The sequence below is a fragment of the Staurois parvus genome, unplaced genomic scaffold (assembly GCF_062004578.1).
Source record: "Staurois parvus isolate SC_StPar_1 unplaced genomic scaffold, SC_StPar_1.0 ptg001145l, whole genome shotgun sequence".
Lineage (NCBI taxonomy): Eukaryota > Metazoa > Chordata > Amphibia > Anura > Ranidae > Staurois > Staurois parvus.
Window position 1 is genome coordinate 517,501 of NW_028318941.1, and position 25,271 is coordinate 542,771.

The 25,271-nt window shown below is 42.8% G+C and overlaps 1 protein-coding gene across 2 annotated transcripts in view; it reads right to left on the minus strand.

Moving 5' to 3' along the window:
- The window catches only part of CRHR2 (corticotropin releasing hormone receptor 2), a 403,994-nt gene that overhangs the window by 33,637 nt on the left and 345,086 nt on the right, over positions 1-25,271 (minus strand). For both annotated transcript variants that reach the window (XM_089659264.1, XM_089659263.1), the window contains exons 7-8: positions 3,902-3,962; positions 1,763-1,835 (exon numbers count right to left, since the gene is read on the minus strand). In XM_089659264.1, the coding sequence (XP_089515390.1) occupies positions 1,763-1,835; positions 3,902-3,962 (134 nt within the window). The remainder of the gene's footprint in view (positions 1-1,762; positions 1,836-3,901; positions 3,963-25,271) is intronic.

Sequence of the window (25,271 nt, forward strand, 5' to 3'; positions counted from 1 at the left end):
ACAAAGTGGCTTCATTTAGTGTGTTGATAAGGGGGGAGGAACCAATGAAGGAAAAACATAATAATATTTATAATTAAATTCATCTCTCTCTCTCTTCTGCCTCTATGGCCTTTTATTGGTTCATAGTTAGACGGAGACAGTCAGAAGGTACACAGCTTCTGTTTGTTTGTTTTTTGTTTTGTTTTTTTTAGAAAGGTAGCAAGGTAGACGCCTTCATTAAAACATTTATTATTAGGATCCTATATGGAAATGTATTAAATACAAAAAAAAAATAATTTTATAAACTCGATAACTTAAAAAATAAATATAATTTAGTTAAAAAAACAGCAGATTTCCTTAAAAAATGAATGACATTTGGTTTACAAACCACATAGCTTAGCCTAAAGCAGGGGTCTCCAAACTATGGTCTGTAGGCAATATCCAGCCCACTGCAAGTTTTTATCTGGCCCTCTGATGTAAGGCGAGACTCTGATAAAAGTGGGGAGTCTGACGAGTCTTGATGTAAAGAGGGACAGTGATGGGAACTTTCACATAACGGAGAGGGACACTTATAAGGACTCTAATGGGGACTTTGATGTAAGGGGGGCCTTTGATGGGGACCCTGATGTAAGGGTAATCTGATGTGAAGGGGAATCTGATTTGAAAGGGGGCTCTGATGAAAGTGGAGACTTTGATGTAAGGGAGACTGTGATGTAAGGGGGACCCTGAATAAGAAGGGGGTCTTCAATGGGGACCCTGATGTAAGTAATGTACCCCCTTCAAAAGGGGATCCTGATTTAGATGGAGACTCTAACGTAAAGGAAGACTTTGAAGGGGACTCTAATGGGAACTCTGATGTAAGGGGGGACTTTGATGGGGACCCTGATGGAAGTAATGTACCCTCTTCTAAAGGGGGTCACTCTGATTGGGATCCTGATTTAGATGGAGACTCTAATGTAAAGGAAGACTTTGAAGGGACTCTAATGGGAACTCTGATGTAAGGGGGGACTTTGATGGGGACCCTGATGGAAGTAATGTACCCTCTTCTAAAGGGTGTCACTCTGATTGGGATCCTGATTTAGATGGAGACTCTAATGTAAAGGAAGACTTTGAAGGGACTCTAATGGGAACTCTGATGTAAGGGGGGACTTTGATGGGGACCCTGATGTAAGTAATGTACCCCCTTCTAAAGGGGGTCACTTTGATTGGGATCCTGATTTAGGTGGAGACTCTAACGTAAACGAAGACTTTGAAGGGGACTCTCATAGTAGGGGACTTTAATGGGAACTCTGATGTAAGGGGGGACTTTGATGGGGACCCTGATGTAAGGGGACTCCAATGTAAGGGGGACTTTGATGGGGACTCTGATATAAGGGGGACCCTGATCTAAGTAGGACCCTTATGTGGACCCTGAATAAAGTGGCGGTCTTTAATGGGAACCCTTATGTAAGTGAGGACTCTGTTGTTGTCCCCAAAGTAAAGGGACACTCTAATGGGGACCCTGATTTAGGTGGAGACTCTGATGTAAGGGTAGATTTTGATGGGGGCCTTTATGTGAGGGGGGGGGGGATTTATTTGGAATTTCTTTGATTTGTTTTGTTAAAGTTTTTTTATTTTCAAGAGCAAATGTAATTTGTTCATTTCAATTTGATTAATTCATTTATAAAACTGATTTTGTTTTCTTTTGCCTTGTGAATATTTGTAAAATATACAATTTGTCCCGGGAACTGAAAAGCTTGGAGAGCCCTGGATTAAAGGAAACGACCACACGAGTGTTACTTACAAGAAGTACCAGGATGACGGGCCCTTGGTAGATGTAATCAATGTACTTTCCCGGCTCTTTCCCGATCCAGCACCTTTTCAAAAAATAAATGTCACATACTTGTAGGCGTGTATCAATTGTAAAAGATCTTTTATGTGATTATTATTTTATTATTATGATACAGGATTTATATAGGGCCAACAGTTTGCTCAGCGCTTTACAAATGAAAGAGAGACAGTACAGATACAACTTTGAGAGCTACCGAAAGTATATTGTGAGAACTAGCATCAAGGGTAGAGCTTTAAAGTGCACAGCCAATCGATATCTTCTTTTAAAAACTGTAGCTGCTGACTTTTAAAAAACACGCACTCACCTGTCCCTCGGTCCCGCGGTGTGTCCCCTGCAGCCCGTTTTACCGGCCGTCTTCTCTCCCTGAGCACTGGCATCTTCAGTGTGGGCACTCGGCTGTAACAGCTTGCAGCTTCACAGCAGGGTGCCCACTGCGCATGCGCGAGTAGCGCTGCGCTTCCTGAATGGTCCTGTAGTTTTCTGGGACCTGTCACGTGTCCCAGAAGACTACGGGGAGAGAGGAAGGGAGGACACCTTCCACTTCCGATCGCCTAGGTGGGAGCGGGTACATTTCAAATTCGGGTACCCGCTCCACCCCCCGCCCACCAAAAGTGCCAATCATTAATGGGGAGCGGGTGACCAGTCTTTAAAGCGGAACTTCCCCTTTTGGGTGGAACTCCGCTTTAAGCAAGCACCCTGAAGCCCCTCAACCTGCCTTGTTGAGAATCCTGGGCGAAATATCCTTTTTACATCGTAACAGATCACCACACTGTCATAGTATCTAAAGCTTTGTCAGGTATTTTTTTTTTTTGTAGCACCTAAGGCCTCACTCCGGAATGGGCTCTGTACAGGTATCCACTCACTCCTTGCTGTTCCTGTTTCCTTCACATGTGTTGTCTGTGCTCACCTGGACAGTGAGCGGATACCTGTACAGAGCCCATTCCGGAGTGAGGCCTTAGGTGCTGCAAACTGCTCAGGGGAAGGGGATCATTAACAGTTTGTGACCAGACCAGGTTCTGAAGGAGATCTTCAGTAGACATCTTTGAGATTTACATATGCTTATATGCGCATAAAGCTTGCGCATCTGGTGAGTGCGTATTCCTAACAATTTCATGGCACGTCACCAGGATGTTATAAGGAGCACTTATCTGAGATCCCCTCAGATGGATCATCACTTCTAAGCACTTTATATGAACTGTTTTCAGGACTGTGTATGGTTATGAACACTCAGCAGATCGTTAGTGCTCACTAATATCACCTTTAGTTTTGCATTTTGCACTTTTGTCACTTTATATCCACATTTGGGTTTAGTGCAATCTATGTGTATGCATACATTTGAATTTTGCTTTTAGGGATTCCAGCGCTGCACCCCTTTGTTTTTCTAGATCTTACAGTGTCCCCCAAATTTCCACTGTGGATCCCTGTGCCCTTCAGCCCCCACCCTCCAACAATGCCACCCAACCTTTCAAAAGTGCCCCATTCTCCCGAAGAGTCCCTCAGCCCCTCCAGGGACTGCATTCGCCACTGTTTCCCCTCGCTTTTCCCCCCAGAAACCTCATTCCCTTCAGTGCCATCACATCCCCTAACCTCCTCCAGAACCTTCACCCCCCCACAGCAACCCTCAGCCCCATCGAGAGCTTTCCAGCATTTCGAGACATATTTTGTATTCCAATACTTGTATTGTGGGAGTATACATTTTTTTCTCTCACTGTTGGGGCATGGAAGGTTTTGTAAGAATTTACCAAGCCCCGATCTCCGGTGAGAACCTCTGCTCTAGTGAACCCCACAGCATCCGGAGTCATCACTCCTAGTGCACCTCCATGACACCTGTGTCTCCAAGCAAGCTCTTATACGCTTCTGCATCTGGACCATTCTTCTCCCAGTGGATACAGACCACTGTCTGGTGAATCTCCCAAATGTAGTCAGAAATTATAACAACTGTACTGGAGCCAGAAGACCTGATTGTGCTGCCTGGCAGGGGGTTCTAGATCACAAAAACTGCTCCAACAGAATGGAAAGTCCTTAGGTAGATAAAACAATTCATAGAAATGGATTTCATATCTAGCTGGAGGTCAGCTTTAATCCACTTACTGTTCATTTTCATTGCACAGCTTTCCAATGGCCCAAGCGATTATTATCGGGCACGGGATACCTGCACAAAACACAAACACAACCAGAATCACTATGGTGGACCTTTCAGTAACTTCACAAATCTGCATGAATACATTCCTGACCTCACAATATACAGCTCCATATTTTATCTTTACAAAGCCAGCCTTGAGCTCCAGTCTAGTGAATTTGCCTAGGCTCAGATGATGTCATCAGTCTACTGCAGGCAGGAGGACACATTTCCTCAGTCTCCTCTCCTCCCAGTGATCAGACTGCACATTGTAACTCTGTAGCAAGTCCCAGCAGCAAAAAAATCATTTATAGAAAAGCCCAATTTTTTTCATTACAGGAGTTATCCCTAAGGCCTCATTCACACTATGCTGCGCGACATCAGGTGCCTCAGATATGAGCATTGGGTGTGCAGTGTCACGCTACATGCATTTACTTCAATGGGCTGCACTACATGTGACAAATATAGCAAAGTAGCTCATTCACCTATATGAGTGTCAAGATTTGCACGTTTTGCAATCAGCTTCTAACTTTAGCTTGTTCAATTAGGCTTTTAGCAATAAAACCTGGAAGCTGATTGGTTACTATGCACCAGATTCTATATACACTAGTTTTAGTAAACACCCCGAAGCAACTTATTCACTCTCTTGTTATTTCTCGCCTTCACTATTGTAACTCCCTCCTCATTGGCTGACCTAATCGCAGGCTATCCCCTCTTCAGTCTATCATGAATGCTGCTGCCAGACTCATCCACCTTACTAACCGTTCTGTATCTGCCATCCCTCTCTGCCAATCCCTCCACTGGCCTCCACTCAGTGTCCTCCACCCCTCTCTGCCAATCCCTCCACTGGTCTACACTCAGTGACCTCCACCCCTCTCTGCCAATCCCTCCACTGACCTCCACTCAGTGTCCTCCACCCCTCTCTGCCAATCCCTCCACTGGCCTCCACTCAGTGTCCTCCATCCCTCTCTGCCAATCCTTCCACTGGCCTCCACTCAGTGGCCTCCACCCCTCTCTGCCAATCCTTCCACTGACCTCCACTCAGTGTCCTCCACCCCTCTCTGCCAATCCTTCCACTGGCCTCCACTCAGTGGCCTCCACCCCCCTCTGCCAATCCCTCCACTGACCTCCAGTCAGTGTCCTCCATCCCTCTCTGCCAATCCTTCCACTGGCCTCCACTCAGTGGCCTCCACCCCTCTCTGACAATCCCTCCACTGGCCTCCACTCAGTGTCCTCCACCCCTCTCTGCCAATCCCTCCATTCGCTTCCCATTGCCCAATGGATAAAATTCAAAACATTAACAATAACATACTGTATAAAGCCATTTATAACTCTGCCCCAAATTACATCACCAATTTCCTCTCCAAATATCACCCAAACCGTCCTCTCCGCTCCTCCCATAACCTCCTGCTCTCTAGCGCCCTTGTCTCCTCCCATGCTCATTTCCAGGACTTCTCCAGAGCCTCCCCCATCCTTTGGAACTCTCTACCCCAATCTGACTATTGCCTACTCTGCCCACTTTTAGGCAATCTCTGAAAACCTATCTCTTCAGGGAAGCCTATCCTGCCTTCAGCTAATAACGGAATCTCCACAGTTATTATTATTATTATTACAATACAGTATATAGCGCCAACAGTTTGCTCAGCGCTGTACATTATAATGGGAGACAGTACAGTAACAATACAATACAATACACAAGGGGTTAGAGGGCCCTGCTCCTTGGAGCTTACAATCTAGGAGGGAGGAGAGAGTGGTACAGGAGGAAATAGCTGTGGGGAATGGAGTGGTGGGAAGAGCGGAAAAAGGTGCATGCGCTTTTTTAAAAAGGCAGCCACAGAGAAACCATGTGGTCTTTTTGACCATGCAATTTCCCTGCTGTTCCTGCACCTGCAAACATGCTGCATGCTGAGATGCATGGGGGTGCCATTCAGAATAAATGTCTCGCAAAAGCAGCATGTTTCGTACATAGCCAAGAGCTGCACAGGCACCAGGATTTACATGATTGTGTCCAGGGTGTAGATGGTGACCCTGGATGATGCCTGGACAAAGATGGTGCCGTCTTTATGGAAAGTCAAGCAGATAATGGCAATGTAAAGGGAAGTACTGTGTAATAAATACCTGGAAGTATTATACATTACTTGGGTAAGTTCACACTAGCTTTGTTAGCAGGCGCTAGACAAGCATTTGGGAAGTGTTTTTAAAGCTCCTCAAACGCTCCTCAAAAATTCCACTGAAGCACTGAAAAATGCCTATCAAATATCTCAAAAATGCACATTTGGGGAGCGTTAAAAAATGCTTCCCAAACGCCTGTCTAACGCCTGTCAAATGCTATAGGGGCATTTGGCAAGCATTAGAAATTAGTAAAGTGTGAACGAGCCCCTAGCATGCTGCATTTACCAGTTTACATACACTATACTGCCAAAAGTATTGATCCAGCCCTCCAAATCATGTGATTCAGGTGTTCCAATCCCCTCCATGGACACAGGTGTATACAATCAAGCCCCTAGGCATGCAGACTGCTTCTACAAACATTGGTGAAAGAATGGGTCGCTCTCAGGAGCTCAGTGACTCCAAGCGTGGTCCCGTGATAGGTGGTCACCTGTGCAATAAGTCCATCCGTGACATTTCCTGGCTACTAAATATTCCACGCTCAACTGTTAGTGGGATTATAACAAAGTGGAAGCAACTTGGAACAACAGCAACTCAGCCACCAAGTGGTAGGCCACGTCACATGACAGGGCGGGGTCAGCGCATGCTGAAGCACACAGTGCGCAGAAGTCACCAACTGTCTGCAGAGTCAATAGCTAAAGACCTCCAAACTTGGTGTGGCCTTCAGATTAGCCCAACAACAGTGCGTAGAGAGCTTCATGGAATGGGTTTCCATGGCCGAGCAGCTGCATCCAAGCCTTCTATCACCAAGTGCAATGCAAAGCGTCGGATGCCTTGGTGTAAAGTACGCCACCACTGGACTCTAGAGCAGTGGAGATGTGTTCTCTGGAGTGACCAATCACACTTCTCTGTCTGTTAATCTGATGGATGTGTCTGGGTTTGGCGTTTGCCAAGAGAAAAGTACTTGCCTGACAGCACTGTGCCAAGTGTAAAGTTTGGTGGAGGAGGGATTATGGTGTGGGGTTGTTTCTCAGGGGTTGGGCTTGGCCCCCTAGTTCCAGTGAAGTGAACTCTTCAGGTGTCAGCATACCAAGACATTTTAGACAATCTCATGCACCCAACTTTGTAGGAAGAGTTTGGGGATGGCCCCTTCCTGTTCCAACATGACTGCCCACCAGTGCACAAAGCAAGGTCCATAAAGACATGGAGGAGCCAGTATGGGGTGGAAGAACTTGACTGACCTGCACAGAGTCCTGACCTCAACCCCATAGAACGCTCTAATTCATCCCAAAGGTGGAGACTACGAGCCAGGCCTCCTCACCCCAACATCAGTGCCTGACCTCACAAATGTGCTTCTGGAAGAATGGTCCAACCTTCCCATAGACACCCTCCTAAACCTTGTGGACGGCCTTCCCAGAAGAGTTGAAGCTGTTATAGCTGCAAAGGGCGGGGCCAACTCAATATTGAACCCTACGGACTAAGACTGGGATGTCATTAAAGTTCATGTGCGTGGAAAGGCCGGCCAACCAATACTTTTGTCAATATAGTGTTTATCTGATGCTAGAACTGAAGAAGGAATTGCTAGATATGAATGGAGTAAGCTGAGAGGTTTTTCCAATTTTTTTTTTTTTTAGGTTGCAAAAGTGAACATTAATTGAAGATTTATTTCTGACCTGTGGTGCTCCAGACATGCTTGTTCCTTCCCCTCTATGAACCGCTCGGCTAATTAGAGCTAATTATCTGCCACTTTATGCTGATTTATGGCCTGGGCTGCGCTACATATGAACTTGAAGAAACTTGACAAGGATCCAGAACATGTGCGGGCTGTATGTGCTGAGACTGTGCTGTCCCCTTACTTCCTGGAGGCGAGATCAGTGAGATTAGTAGATCTGTAAATTGAATACGTCCGCCATCTTTATGAGAGGTTTAAAGGGTAACTCCTCTTTTGTTGAGGAAAAAACCCCCCTGGGTGATCTCTGTACAATTGCAGAGATTTTATACTTCAATATTTTTATTGAAAGATTGGTATATAATAGTATACATTGAAAAAGAGACAATATTCACCGACATGGTGAGATGGAGTATATAAACATATTCTTAGAACATAACAGCACATGAGAAATATAGAAAAGATATCCCTAGTCAACCACATTGTATACAAAGGACACCGTCACCACCAGATGGGGAACCCTACCTCCATCATTGAACATAGGCAAGTGCCATAGAAATTTACCAATAGTATCAAAGACCAATTCAGAGAAAGAAAAAAAAATAAGGATTAATGCAGGCCATAGATGGGGAGAAAAAACGGCAGATTTTTCTTTTAAAAAACGAAAATTCGGTCGTTCAAGCGGCCGACGTTACCATCAATGGTAAAAAAAAAATCGGCCGATTTTCATCCCTTCTACAGCTGGCAAAAAGTGTCCCTGCAGAGAGCTCCGCTATTTCTGACAGTTCTCTGACAGTTCTTTGACATTTACAGCGGTTGAAACATTGTATCTATTTGTTTCCATTTAGGATACAGATGTTTTTATTCGGAAACAAATAGATACAATGTTTCAACCGCTGTAAATGTCAAAGAACTGTCAGAGAACTGTCAGAAATAGCGGAGCTCTCTGCAGAGATACTTTTTGCTGGACTGGAATTCTTCTTATTTTCATCCTACTTCTTCTTCTTCTTCTTCTTCTTCATCTTCATCCTCTTCTTCTTCTTCATCATCCTCATCCTCTTCTTCTTCTTCATCATCCTCATCCTCTTCTTCTTCTTCTTCTTCATCCTCTTCTTCTTCTTCTTCTTCATCCTCTTCTTCTTCTTCTTCTTCATCCTCTTCTTCTTCTTCTTCTTCTTCATCCTCATCCTCTTCTTCTTCTTCTTCATCCTCATCCTCTTCTTCTTCTTCTTCATCCTCATCCTCTTCTTCTTCTTCATCTTCTTCTTCATCTTCTTCTTCATCCTCATCCTCTTCTTCTTCTTCTTCTTCTTCCTCATCCTCATCTTCATCTTCTTCTTCATCCTCTTCTTCTTCTTCTTCTTCATCCTCATCCTCTTCTTCTTCATCATCCTCTTCTTCTTCATCCTCACCCTCTTCTTCTTCTTCTTCTTCATCTTCTTCTTCTTCATCCTCATCCTCATCCTCTTCTTCATCTTCTTCCTCCTCTTCTTCATCCTCATCCTCTTCTTCATCCTCATCCTCTTCTTCATCCTCATCCTCTTCTTCATCCTCATCCTCTTCTTCTTCATCATCCTCATCCTCTTCTTCTTCTTCTTCATCCTCATCCTCTTCTTCTTCTTCATCCTCATCTTCTTCATCCTCATCCTCTTCTTCTTCTTCCTCATCCTCTTCTTCTTCCTCATCCTCTTCTTCATCCTCATCTTCTTCTTCCTCTTCTTCATCCTCTTTTTCATCCTCTTCTTCATCCTCTTCTTCTTTTTGTCTTCCTCTTGCAGGTCACTGCTCATGCGCAGATTTTTTATCGGTAAAAAATCGGCCGATTGGCCCATTAATGCCGCGAAAATCGGCCGATCGGCCGATTTTTTTCCAACTTTACCAAAAAAAAAAACGGCCAAAATCCCGAAAAACGGCCGACCAAATCGCCCACTAACGATCCGAAAATCGGCCGATTTTATTTTCGGCCGACAAATCGGCCGATTTTCGACCCATCTATGGCCTGCTTAAGACTAGAAAAATCAGAAAAAGGTCTAAGGTCAGATAGGAAGAGTAGAGAAAGAGGAGAAAAAAAGGGGGGGGGTCAGCTGCAGCACTATTAAATAGCAGAGATATATCTGATCTATGGTTCCTACGTCACCTCAAATCTGGCCACATCATTATTGACCATACTTGTGAGTTTATCATTTACCATTATCCAATGGAGTTTTTGTTTAACCTCCCTGGCGGTATGATTATTTCAGATTTTTGGTGCTGAAAGCGGTACCATTATTTTGCATGGAAATATGTAGTTTTTTTATTGTGGGCCTGTAATTTTTAGGAATAACTCACTGAAATCTGTCCGAACAAGAGTCTAGTAAACATCCCGGGTATGATAAAATTTGAAACACAAAATCATAAATTATAATTTAATAATCATAAAAAATAATAATATAATAATAATACATTTAATTCAATAATATAATCAAACCAAAAACACTGAAATGTGAAATATAGCGCCAAGTTCGCACATCGCTGAGCAAAGTCGCAGAATCGTTTTCAGTGTCTGATGAGGAATTTCCCCCACGAATCATTATCACTCAATTCTGCAAGTGGTTCTGATTTACTATCGCTGTTCTCTAGCCGGTCTAAAACCGCTTTTGACCTAAAGGGACACTTTTTGGACGCCATGGACTTTTCTCAGTTTCCAGGCAGAAAGAACAGACAAAATGCAGGCAGGGCGCCGGACAAAGCACTCGGGACAAAATGTATGTGAAATGGGTTGAAACAGCAATGTTTTGCTATGTAAAATTTTTTTTGAAAAAAATACATTTTTTAAAATGTTCAAATTTCCCGCCGCCGACGGCGCCCGTACATCCCGACGTCACAGGGACCGGAACACAGAAGCCAGATGCCGGCATCGGCCCGGAGGAGATGGCCGGGGACGCTGCAGGGGACACATCGCGGGAGCGCAGGACAAGGTAAGCTCTGCAGGGACTCCCTATGCAGCGCCGCATGGTAAGCCCGAGTGTAGCTCGGGGTTACCACTTTTGGCACTGACATTTTACCCCGAGCTACACTCGGGAATACCGCTAGGGAGGTTAACAAGTAGGTGACACTGAAGGGTACATTTTAGCCAGGTGCGTAGGAACCAGATAGCAATGAAGTAGTTGTTTTGTAGTTGGATTCGATAAGAAGAGTATTAATGGACCAAATCTCACCAAGTATCCAGGTCTAATGAGCTATTCAAATCCCGTTCCCATTGAGTCATATAAGATAATTTAGTGAGTGGATCAACAAGGGAAGCATAGACAATGGATAAACGACCCCTCATTATCCCAGGAGCTCCACAGGAGACCTCAATTGGACTGAGTGTGCAAGGTTCTGTGATTAATTTGAGTTTACTACTGATAAATGAGATAAGTTGATAATAGTGAAATAATTCCCCAGGAGGCAATTGATATTGTGTCAAGAAACATTGGAGAACGGGGACAAAGCCCATCCAGGTAGTCCCCAATACGCAGTAACCCCTTATTTATCCACCATTGAAACACAGACGGTGATAAGCCAGGTATAAACTCGGGATTGCAAAAGACTGGAGCTAGTGGGGTATTGTGGGGAGAATAAAGGTTTGCGAGCTCGCCATCTATCCCACACCGATAACGAATAGGACAACGTAGGACACAGAACAGGAGGACGCAAGAGACTGGGGAGCCACATAAGAGCCTCAATAGTGTAAGGATAGCAAGATAAGACCTCAATGCCAACCCACTGGGGGACATAACTCTTGGCCGTAATACACGATAATTGTGCTATCTGAGCCGCCTGAAAATAGGCAAAAAGATTAGGAAGTCCCAATCCGCCATGCTTCTTTAGGGAAAATAGGGTTGACTGGTTAACCCTAGGACGTTTTCCCCTCCAAATGAATCTAGAAACTGCTGCTTGCAGTAGTAACAGGTCCCGTTTGGGAACCATGATCGGTAACGTCCTAAAGTAATATAATAATCTCAGCAAAAAGGTCATTTTATTAGAGTTAATTCTGCCAAACCAGGAAAGTGAAAGATCCTGCCATTCTAGTAAGTCAGATCTAAGGCGTTGAAAGAGTGGAGGATAATTTGCCCTATACAACAACATAATAGTTTTCGTGAGATGGATCCCCAAATAAGGAAGAGAACAAGAAGCCCACTGGAAGTCAAATTTATCCTGGAGATGATCAACCTCCGAATCAGGTAACAAAATATTTAACGCAATTGTTTTAGAGGAATTAAGCGTGAGCCCAGAGGCCTCAGAAAAACGATGAAACAGGTGGAGGAGACCAGGTAAAGAGATCCGAGGATTAGATACATACAGTTGTGTTCAAAATAAGAGCAGTCAGACATCACTAACCGGATCAATCACTGTTTTTGGTAGAAATAATATTTCTACATGGCAAATAATTTACTAGCAGGTGTAGTAGAGTAATAGAAATCCAACAGACCCAACAGTTATGACATGCATGCTGCTGATTCTGTGTCATTGAATCACTCATTGAAAGGGGCGTGTTCAAAATAATAGCAGTGTGGAGTTCTATTAGTGAGGTCATTCATTCTTTAAAAAACAGGTGGCAATTATTGCCCTTATTTAAGGAAGGAAGGCAGCAAATGTTGTACATGCTGGTTACAGTGCATTTCTCTCTGAAATTCTGAGGAAAATGGGTCGTTCCAGACATTGTTCAGAAGAACAGCGTACCTTGATTAAAAAGTTGATTGGCGAGGGGAAAACTTATAAAGAAGTGCAGAAAATGATCGGCTGATCAGCTAAAATGATCGCAAATGCTTTAAAATGGCAACCAAAACCTGAAAGACGTGGAAGAAAGTGAAAAACTACCATTCAAATGGATAGAAGAATAGCCAAAATGGCGCGGACTCAGCCAACAATCAGCTCCAGGAAGATGAAAGAAGGTGTGACGTTCCCTGTGAGGACTGTTACAATTAGAAGACGCCTATGTGAAGCCAAGCTATCTGCAAGAAGCCCCCGCAAAGTCCCACTGTTGGAGAAAAGACATGTGCTGAAGAGGTTACAATTTGCCAAAGAGCACATTGACTGGCCTAAAGAGAAATGGCGCAACATTTTGTGGACTGATGAAAGAAAGATTTTTCTTTTTGGGTCTAGTGGCCGGAGACAGTTTGTCAGACGACCCCCAAACACTGAATTCAAGCCACAGTACACTGTGAAGACAGTGAAGCATGGTGGTGCAAGCATCATGATATGGGGATGTTTCTCATACTACGGTGTTGGGCCTATTTATCACATACCAGGGATCATGGATCAGTTTGAATCCATCAGAATACTTGAAGAGGTCATGCTGCCTTATGCTGAAGAGGAAATGCCCTTGAAATGGGTGTTCCAACAAGACAACGACCCCAAACACACCAGTAAACGTGCAACATCTTGGTTCCAGACCAACAAGATTGACGTTATGGAGTGGCCAGTCCAATCCCCGGATCTTAATCCAATAGAAAACTTGTGGGGTGACATCAAAAATGCCGTTTCTGAGGCAAAACCAAGAAATAGAGAAGAACTGTGGAATGTGGTCCAATCATCCTGGGCTGGAATACCTGCTCACAGGGGCCAGAAGTTGGGTGACTCCATGCAACACAGATGTACAGCAGTTCTCAGAAACAGTGCGACTACAACGAAATATTCATGAAGTCATTCAAAGGAAAGCAAAATCTTCAAACATTTCTCAGTTTATATAGTGAATGTTTGAGTTTGTAAAGAAGAATACAAACACTATTTTTTTTAACCGTCTAATATTCACTTTTCTTCAATTTTTTTTTAGAGGAACAACACAAATTTGATCTATTTTTCTTCATGTTTTGATTTGGAATAGAATGTGTCGTGTTCCCAATGCATTTGTGTGGATGGAAATAAAAGCTATTAGAAGGATTTTGAGCTTTATTCACTTTTTTCAACTCACTGCTATTATTTTGAACACAACTGTACATAAGGATATCGTCGGCAAAGAGGGCACATTTATGGTCCCGTTGGCCACAGCGGATGCCTGAAATGGTGGGATCAGAATGGATAGCAATCGCAAGTGGTTCTATTGCCAACGCAAATAATAGCGGAGAAAGAGGACATCCCTGTCTAGTTCCTCGCTCTATCAAAAGGGGGGCTGATTTATATCCACAAATGGAAACATGAGCTGAGGGGTTAGAATATAAAGCCCGTAATAATGTCGTAAAATAAGGACCAAAACCAAACCTATCCAACATCTGAAATAAATAATCCCAGGATAGACTGTCAAATGTTTTATGAATATCCAAGGATAACAATAGGATTTCCCTCTGTAAGGATTTGTCCCAGTTGGATTGCACGGCTGACAGCAGGGCTAAAGTCCGACAAATTTGGTCCGAAGTTTGTCGACCGCTTATGAATCCGGACTGATCGTCATGAATATACAGGGCCAGGAATTTATGGAGACACAAGGCCAGGATTTTAGTGAGAATCTTCAGATCACAATTAATTAAAAACGCATTTCAACATACAGTATCTATCTATATATATATATATATTTATTGAAATATATTTTGAAATATATTGAATATGGCCCAAATTGTAGCATTTCATATATATGGCAATATATTTGGGAGGATTACTTTTAAAATATTTTTAAAATATATTTTTGTTCCACATGGGAATGCAGGCCATACACAGGTCGATTTCCAAACAAATTTTCTTTAGAAAATCGAAAATTTTGTGCATTTTGTAATCCAATAGTGCCATCGTTGATTTCGAAATTCAACCAACCAAGCCTTTAGTTTGTTGCTACAGAAAAAGATTTTCGTAGCCAAGAATTTTCTTTTCTTTCCAGGTCACAGCTCACGCCCATTTCTTTTTTCAATTACATTTCTCGCACAAATTCTTCCATCATTAATTAGAAATTAGTTTGTTTTTCAACAAATTCCAAACATGTCCGATCACTCAAATTCGATGGCTGCTCGAAAATCGTTCGTTGCTGTGGCCCATTAATTGTACGATGTTCAAAAGAAAATTCTTAAAAAAAGATTTTTGAAAGAAAATTCTTTCAGAATTTGACCCGGCTTAACTCTTCGTTCACATCGTATCCGACACCGAATCAGAATTCGCACAATTTCAATGTCAGTCCGACTTCATGGGCGACTTGGAAGACATCTGTGCGACTTCAAGTTGCACCTGAACTTACAAAAAGTACTACATGAAGTACTTTGAAAATTGGTGCGACTCTGACAGTCAGAATCGCACCGATATGGACACTTCCATTGCGGACAATAAGGTGCGACTTGTCATGCGATTTGAAATTTGAATTGAAATCAAATCACATGACAAGTCGCATCGGTGTGACCGGGGACTATATGTTATTGAAAAGTGTCTTTCTGTTGCTTTCTGCCTCCATATAGGATTTCCTAAAATGAAAAATGTCTCTTCCTTGCAACCATGGCAATAGTACTCTGAAAAAGGTCAATATTCTAAGCCTCCTGTTTCCTGTAATGGCCTTTTTTCTGCAGACATCTGCACAGAACTGGAGGTCAAACTACTCATATCTGTTGCAGGAAAAGGTTTTTTAAAACAATAAAACATGGGGGGGGGGCGATTTTAGGAGGAGGGCAAGTGCTGAAGTTCCTGTTTAACCACTTCCTGTTCGGACACTTTCACCCCCTTCCTGCCCAGGCCAATTTTCAGCTTTCATCGCTATCACACTTTGAATGACAATTGCGCGGTCATGCAACACTGTACCCATATGAATTTTTAGCATTTTTTTGAGACAGGTAAAACTTTATTTTGGTGGTATTTATTCACCGCTGGGATTTTTCTTTTTTTTTGCTATGTAAATTAAAAGTTCAAAAATTTTGAAAAAAAGTGTTTTTCTTATAAAATTTTGCAAATAAATATTATTTCATCATAAATCTTGGCCAAAATATATTCCATTATATTTTTAGTAAAAAAAAAAATAACCCAAATTAGTTTATAACCAAAAATTATAATTTTTAAACATTTTGTTTTACTTTTTTTTTTTATATTTATTTATTTTATTTTTTTTTACATACTGTCACCCTAGCAGTACAGGGTCACCATGATGACACTGTACTACTTGTGGGGGGTGATGAAGATTTTTTTTTTTTTACACTCATTGCTTTTACACCCATAAAGGATGTAAAAGCAATCATTTCACCTTCTCTCTGGCTGCATTCTTGCAGCCATTGAGAACTACTGAGTGAGCTGTGATTGGTCACAGCTTGTCACATGGTACAAGGCTGTTGTGAATAGCCCTGTACCATGTGACCTCTGTGATCATTCACAGATTTCACACGTAGTAAGCAATGATGTCACAAGTGACATCTTGCTTACTACTCTGCATGTGATCGCTGATTGGCTAATCAGTGATCACATGATCGGGACCTCGCACGGAGGTCCCGTCCGACGATCGGTGTTTCACTGTGTCCGGAGGACACAGCGGGCACCGGATCGCGGTGCTGCGCACTCCCAGGGAGCGCGCACAAGCAGGGGGCCGGGAAAGCTGTTTATAAATGGCCACCCGACCCTGCACTGCCACCATCTGGCCGTTTATATACAACGGCCGGACGGGAGGTGGTTAAAGGCTTGATCACATAGGTGGTAAATCTTGCCACCCCTCTGAAAAGTGATGTGCGGTGGATTGCTTTTCAGAGGGTGTTAGACGGGTGGTTAAGAGCCATTTGAGTTGATTTACTAAAGGCAAATATACTGTGCACTTTGGAAATGCAGAACTTAGTAAATGAGGTGAAGCCTCACTTTGCAATTATTACCCACTCACTTGCAAGGAAAAAAAAAAACAGCGTTTTGCTTGCACGTGATTGGATGATGGAAGTCAGCAGAGCTTCTCCTATTTTACTTAGCTCTGAAGCATTTGCACTTGCAAAGTGCCTAGGAAATTTGCTTTAAGTAAATCAACCCCAGTGTGTTGCTTTCTGTTTTACCCTTGAAAATGCGAACTCACCACGCCGCAACCACATAGTGCGTTGCACACGGTTGCAGGGTGGTTGCGGTGTGGCCACATTTGGTGACAATCTCATTTTCGGTGTGGCCAACAAGCAAAGCATCGTGGCCTTGGCATGTGAACAGCTGCATCCCAAAGTTAAGGTTGGCAGTCAGGGGTGGTAAAACTGCAGCTCAACCGTCTGCTTTTAAAATCATCCATGTGAACGAGTCCTAAAAGCCATAAAAAAAACCCCAGATCATTTCTCAGCACTATTGTTTGAGATTTCTTGTAACCTATAACCCGACCTAAAAATGTTCTAGAAGAGATAACAGATTGGGTGGGAAATGATCTTGGCAAATGATCTCTCCAATTTGGCAAATCGGCTTTTCAGAGGAAATCTCATCACGCGCTGCTCTGCGCATTTCATGCCAAATTCATTTCCTTTCCTGGTTCCAGGACGTCGTCTGATCAGAATGAAAGCTTATGTCTGACTGAAGACATTCAAGATGAATCTCTAGTTTAACACTCGGACTTTACATTCCTTTAGGCCAGATGTGGCCCTTTGCTTGTATCTTTATGGCCCTTCGGGAACTATTTCATCTACTGATAGCAACAATTCCTCCCAATGATACCAACGATGAGGCACGATTCCTCCCCATGACACCAACGTTGAGGCACGATTCCTCCCCATGACACCAACGATGAGGCACGATTCCTCCACATGACACCAACGATGAGGCACGATTCCTCCACATGACACCAACAATGAGGCACGATTCCTCCCCATGACACCAACAATGAGGCGCGATTCCTCCCAATGACACCAACAATGAGGCACGATTACTCCCCATGACACCAACGATGAAGCACAATTCCTCCCAATGACACCAACGATGAGCCACGATTCCTCCCCATGACACCAACAATGAGGCACGATTCCTCCCCATGACACCCCATGATGTCAACGATGAGGCACAATTCCTCCCCATGATGCCAACGATGAGGCATGATTCCTCCCCATGACACCAACAGTGGGGCCAAATTATGCTAATGATGGGGCACAAGTCCTCCTAATGACACCAACGATGGGGAAAAATTTCTCCCACTAACATCAAATGGGACATTGTATTTTTCCACAGAAGTTGGTACCTTTTGTACTCCCAGGCCACAGTGCGGCCCCCCTAAAGTCAGATGGACAGTAAGCTGGCTGTTTGTTTAGAAAGTTTGTAGACCCCTGCTTTAGAATATACCTTCATTGCTGGGCATTAGGGCTCTATTCACAGCTAGCGATTTGGAATAGAGGACGGAATTGGCGCTGCATTATACATGGAGATCATATCCCCCCTTATGTATTATACATGGAGATCATATCTGCCCCTTATGTATTATACATGGAGATCATATCCCCCCTTATGTATTATACATGGAGATCATATCTCCCCTTATGTATTATACATGGAGATCATATCCCCCCTTATGTATTATACATGGAGATCATATCCCCTCTTATGTATTATACATGGAGATCATATCCCCCCCTTATGTATTATACATGGTGACCATATCCCCCTTATGTATTATACATGGAGATCATATCCCCTCTTATGTATTATACATGGAGATCATATCCCCTCTTATGTATTATACATGGAGATCATATCCCCCCTTATGTATTATACATGGAGATCATATCCCCTCTTATGTATTATACATGGAGATCATATCCCCCCTTATGTATTATACATGGTGATCATATCCCCCTTATGTATTATACATGGAGATCATATCCCCCCTTATGTATTATACATGGAGATCATAACCCCCCTTATGTATTATACATGGAGATCATAACCCCCTTATGTATTATACATGGAGATCATATCCCCCCTTATGTATTATACATGGAGATCATATCCCCCCTTATGTATTATACATGGAGATCATATCCCCCCTTATGTATTATACATGGAGATCATATCCCCCCTTATGTATTATACATGGTGATCATATCTCCCCTTATGTATTATACATGGAGATCATATCCCCCCTTATGTATTATACATGGAGATCATATCCCCCCTTATGTATTATACATGGAAATCATATCCCCCCTTATGTATTATACATGGAGATCATATCCCCCCTTATGTATTATACATGGTGATCATATCCCCCTTATGTATTATAAACATACATGGAGATCATACCCCCCTTATGTATTATACATGGAGATCATACCCCCCTTATGTATTATACATGGAGATCATATCCCCCCTTATGTATTATACATGGAGATCATATCCCCCCCTTATGTATTATACATGGAGATCTTATCCCCCCTTATGTATTATAAACGGAGATCTTATCCGCCTTATGTATTATACATGGAAATCATATCCCCCTTATGTATTATACATGGAGATCATATCCCCCCTTATGTATTATACATGGAGATCATATCCCCCCTTATGTATTATACATGGAGATAATACCCCCCTTATGTATTATGCATGGAGATCATATCCCCCCTTATGTATTATACATTGAGATCATACCCCCCTTATGTATTATACATGGTGATCATATCCCCCTTATGTATTATACATGGAGATCATATCCCCCCCTTATGTATTATACATGGAGATCATATCCCCCCCTTATGTATTATACATGGAGATCATATCCCCCCCTTATGTATTATACATGGAGATCATATCCCCCCTTATGTATTATAAACGGAGATCTTATCCGCCTTATGTATTATACATGGAAATCATATCCCCCCTTATGTATTATACATGGAGATCATATCCCCCCCTTATGTATTATACATGGAGATCATATCCCCCCTTATGTATTATACATGGAGATCATATCCCCCCTTATGTATTATACATGGAGATCATATCCCCCTTATGTATTATACATAGAGATCATATCCCCCTTATGTATTATGCATGGAGATCATATCCCCCCTTATGTATTATACATGGAGATCATATCCCCCCTTATGTATTATACATGGAGATCATATCCCCCCTTATGTATTATACATGGAGATCATATCCCCCCTTATGTATTATACATGGTGATCATATCCCCCCTTATGTATTATACATTGAGATCATACCCCCCTTATGTATTATACATGGTGATCATATCCCCCTTATGTATTATACATGGAGATCATATCCCCCCCTTATGTATTATACATGGAGATCATATCCCCCCCTTATGTATTATACATGGAGATCATATCCCCCCCTTATGTATTATACATGGAGATCATATCCCCCCTTATGTATTATAAACGGAGATCTTATCCGCCTTATGTATTATACATGGAAATCATATCCCCCCTTATGTATTATACATGGAGATCATATCCCCCCCTTATGTATTATACATGGAGATCATATCCCCCCTTATGTATTATACATGGAGATCATATCCCCCCTTATGTATTATACATGGAGATCATATTCCCCTTATGTATTATACATAGAGATAATATCCCCCTTATGTATTATGCATGGAGATCATATCCCCCCTTATGTATTATACATGGAGATCATATCCCCCTTATGTATTATACATGGTGATCATATCCCCCCTTATGTATTATACATGGAGATCATATCCCCCCCTTATGTATTATACATGGAGATCATATCCCCCCTTATGTATTATACATGAATATCATATCCCCCCCTTATGTATTATACATGGAGATTATATCCCCCCCTTATGTATTATACATGGAGATCATATCCCCCCTTATGTATTATACATGGATATCATATCCCCCCCGTATGTATTATACATGGAGATCATATCCCCCCTTATGTATTATACATGGAGATCATATCCCCCCTTATGTATTATACATGGATATCATATCCCCCCCCTTATGTATTATACATGGAGATCATATCCCCCCCTTATGTATTATACATGGAGATCATATCCCCCCTTATGTATTATACATGGATATCATATCCCCCCCTTATGTATTATACATGGAGATTATATCCCCCCTTATGTATTATACATGGAGATAATATCCCCCTTATGTATTATACATGGAGATCATATCCCCCCTTATGTATAATACATGGAGATCATATCCCCCCTTATGTATTATACATGGATATCATATCCCCCCTTATGTATTATACATGGAGATCATATCCCCCCTTATGTATTATACATGGAGATCATATCCCCCCTTATGTATTATACATGGAGATCATATCCCCCCTTATGTATTATACATGGAGATCATATCCCCCCTTATGTATCATACAAGGTGATCATATCCCCCCTTATGTATCATACATGGAGATCATATCCCCCTTATGTATTATACATGGAGATCATATCCCCCCTTATGTATTATACATGGAGATCATATCCCCCTTATGTATTATACATGGAGATCATATCCCCCCTTATGTATTATACATGGAGATCATATCCCCCCTTATGTATTATACATGGAGATCTTATCCCCCTTATGTATTATACATGGAGATCATATCCCCCCCCCTTATGTATCAAACATTGAGATCATATCCCCCCTTATGTATTATACATGGAGATCATATCCCCCCTTATGTATTATACATGGAGATCATATCCCCCCTTATGTATTATACATGGAGATCATATCCCCCCTTATATATTATACATGGAGATCATATCCCCCCTTAATCTTCTCTTCTCAAGAGAGAATAAATTCAGTTCCACTAATGTCCTTCATGCCTCTTATCAGTTTGGTTGCCCTTCTCTGTACTTTCTCCATATGTGTCTACCCGTGAACAGCTTTTATTGCCCCCCCCCCCCCCCCTTATGCTTCCGATGTTTTCCCAGCTGGAAGCTGTATAATTCCGAATGATTACGGTAGAAGCCGTACATTTTTTCGGAGAGCCTTTGCCGCTCCATATGTCGATCACCAAGTCACGCTCATTACTTTGCATTTTATCAAGCGGATTATTCAGATGGCGGAAGTCTGTGTTGCTCTAGCGCTCTGGCTCCATTAAACACAATCACTAAGTTTGCATTCTGCTCCGCGCCTCCTCCCTCCAGCCGCTAAATGCCTCCTACTCCAAGGCTCTGCTCCGAACATGCCGCCGGTCATAAACACATTGATCCATCCCCAGCCTCGAGGCCCAGCTGTTTATCTGGACGCAACTCACTTCAATATAATGAAAGAGGATTTCATAGAACATATCACCAAATTGAATTCTGCCTTCAATACATCCCCATGGATTTGCCGATGGCGAGGAGAGGATGGCGATGGAAAAATGATTGTGGTTTATCTCTTTGTTCCTATCGCACTGCTGACTATATCTTTGTTCTTAAAGAGTATGTTAAGGCAAACTTTTCGTTTTCATATACAAGACTTGTACCAAAAGTGACGCAAAAGTGGGCATAGGTAGTCTGAATTTGACATGTTGGTAGAGTAACTCTTCCTTTATAGCACTGGACTCCAAACTGCGGCTCTGGGTCTGGACTTTGCCCTCTGCCTTCTTTTATCTGGCCCTTTGGGCACTATTCCATTCACTTGTAGCACCCTCCTAGTCAGCTAGGGGGAGCTAGACTCTAATTGTTAGCTAGGAGCGCTGAATAGCAGCCTGGGTGTGATGGCTAGCAGGGTCTAAGTGCGGTCAAAGCTGAGAGGCTCTGCAAACCAGCTCTCTGGGATTTCCCCTTGCTCTAGGACTTTGAAGAAAGGTCTAGAAGCAGTGGGTGGAGATGTGGAGTGGCTGGTTTATACTCTTAGAGGATCCTGGCCAAACCCCAACAGGAGGCTTGTCAAGAGGCCAGGACAGCCTTTAGGAATAACTGAGCCAGCTCAGCAGCAGGAGAGTTTGGGTGGAAGATGAAGTGAGGCTGGAGAGCAGGAGCCTGGGAGGGAGCCCAGATGGGAGAGGGGCTCACCTTCAGACAGAAATCTTGGAAGGAGTTAAGCTTGGAACTTCACCGGCCCCCTAAGAGAGGACCACCTGTGTGGCAGGGAAGGAACAGCCAAACTATAAGGCCTGGTAGCAGACACCAACCCATCCGCTCACAGGAGAAGGACTAAGTGAGTAGACCTGCACCCCCTGGGCCTGATAGGGGAAGGAGCACTTTGGTGGGAAACCAGATTAGCAACTACCCGGTACTGACTTACTTTAATGTGGCAGGCACTAGATCCCCTGCTCAGTTATTTCCATCAGATGGCTGGATGGGGTGGTACTACCAGAGGCGCTGGCTAGCTCTCCAACAGAGATTGTTTGCTGTAAAAAAAACTTGTATATAGTTCCAGGAAGTTGCCTCGGTTTACAGTTCCATAGGGCATCCCTACACCCCTAACCCTATCCCAATTCAAATCCCCAAATAAAACTTCAAAACAAGCTCAAGGAACTTGAGTGTCCTGGACAGAGCCCTGACCTCAACCCTACTGAACACCTTTGGGATGAGTTACAATTATGTTTGTGATCGAGGTCTTCTTATCCAACATCAGTACCTGATCTCTCAAACATTTGTTTGCTTGAGTGAGTACAAATTCCCACAGACACATTCTAAAACTTTGTGGAAAGCCTTCCCAGAAAGGTGGAGGCTTTTATAGCCTCAAAGGGGAGCAACTCTACATAAATGGCCATGAAATTTGGTCAGGTTTCCACCAACTTTTGGTCAAGCAGTGTAGCATATGACAATGATGTCACTGTGAAGTCTTAACTGAAATATATGGTATATGGCATGGGCACTCTTATAATTTCCACATTTCCACAAGGCATTTATCTTTTATGGACTTGTGCTTTGTCCTCTACCCAATAGACGTCAAATAGCCTTGAACAAAATCCTTGAAAGGCCTGAGAACTGGATGTCTTTTGTGTTGTACACCTGAGATCAGATCGATCATTTCTGTAATCCTCACTATTGTCAGACTTCGATTTCTGTCTTAGTCACCTCTACTTACTGAATCAGCGTAGGTTTGTTCAACGATACATTTCTCCACACTTCCGATACATGTGTCTCCAACATTGGTGGGCTCATATGTGCCTTTTGTTCAGAAAATATAATAGATACCAAGATTTTGGAATGGGATGTCCAACAAGCTCATATGAGTTTGATGGTTAGTTGTCATCAAACCCTTGACTGCACTAATGGGGTTGATTTAATAAAACCAGAGAGTGCAAAATTCAGTGCAGCTCTGCATAGAAAACAATCAGCTTTCAGTTTTCTTTGACAAAGCTTAATTGAACAAGCTGATTGGCAACCGTGCACAGGTGCACCAGATTTTGGACTCTCCAGTTTTAGTAAATCAACCCCAATGTATTTTATGCGTAATGAGCACATTTCACTAAGAATGTCATAACACGTGATAACCTTTAGTGAATAATGCTCAGAGTCGCATAATCCAGCAACATTCTAAGATATCACCAGCACACCATATTCAACCAAAAATTGATGCTTCATAGCCACCAAGGACCTTCTCAGGCAGTGATGTCTTGATGTCCATCATACTGCCCCAAACTACATCACCGAACTAACTTCTAAATACCACCCAACACGCACTCTCTGCTCCTCACAAGACCTCCTTCTCTCTAGTTCCCTGGTCTCCTCCTCCCATGCCCGCCTCCAGGACTTCTCCAGGGTGTCACCCATCCTCTGGAACTCCCTGCCCCAACCGATCAGATTATCACCTACTCTCCTCTCCTTTAGGCGCACCCTGAAAACCCATCTCTTCAGGGAAGCCTACCCCACCCCCTGCTAATTACCGACCTCCTCCACTCTTCCTACCACTCCATCCCCCACAGCCATTTCCTCCTGTACCACCATCCCCTCCCTCCTAGATTGTAAGCTCCAAGGAGCAGGGCCCTCGAACCCCTCGTGTATCACATTGTATTGTTATCGTACTGTCGCATGTTCTGTCTCCCATTGTAATGTACAGCGCTGAGCGAACTGTTGGCGCTTTATAAATACTGTATAATAATAATAATGTCATGCCTTAGGAAGAGGTCCTTATTGGCCTTGAACATTGCCTTTTACTGGCAATAATTCTCCTGCTTTTTTTTTTTGTTTAAACACGATATGCTGGTGATGTCTTGGATTGGAATTTATGTTTTGATGGTGCCACCTGCCATTTCACAACTGATTACTGTATGGCATGTGCTGATTTTTTTTTTTTTAACCCCTTTACGCCCCAGTAACCCATATGCGGTGACAAAAAGCTGCTCATGTGCGTTGCTGGGCAAACAATGGGGTTGATTTATTAATGGCAAGCCGACTGTGCACTTTGCAAAGAGCAGTTGCTCCAGAGCTTAGTAAATGACGTAAAGATTCAGTTTGCAAAGAATACATAAATCATGTGCAAGGAAAATAAAAAAAAGCAACATTTTTGCTTGCACATGATTGGATGATGGAAGTCGGCAAAACTGACTCTGGAGCAACTGCACTTTGCAAAGTGCACAGTTTATTTACCTTTAGTAAATCAACCCTAATGTTTATGTGCTGGCAGCAAGCACAAAGGCCGAAAATGTCAGTAGACGGTGAGAACAGCTTCGGATCATGTGACCACTGTGCAGGGGCGGACTGACAACCCATGGGGACACCAGGCAAT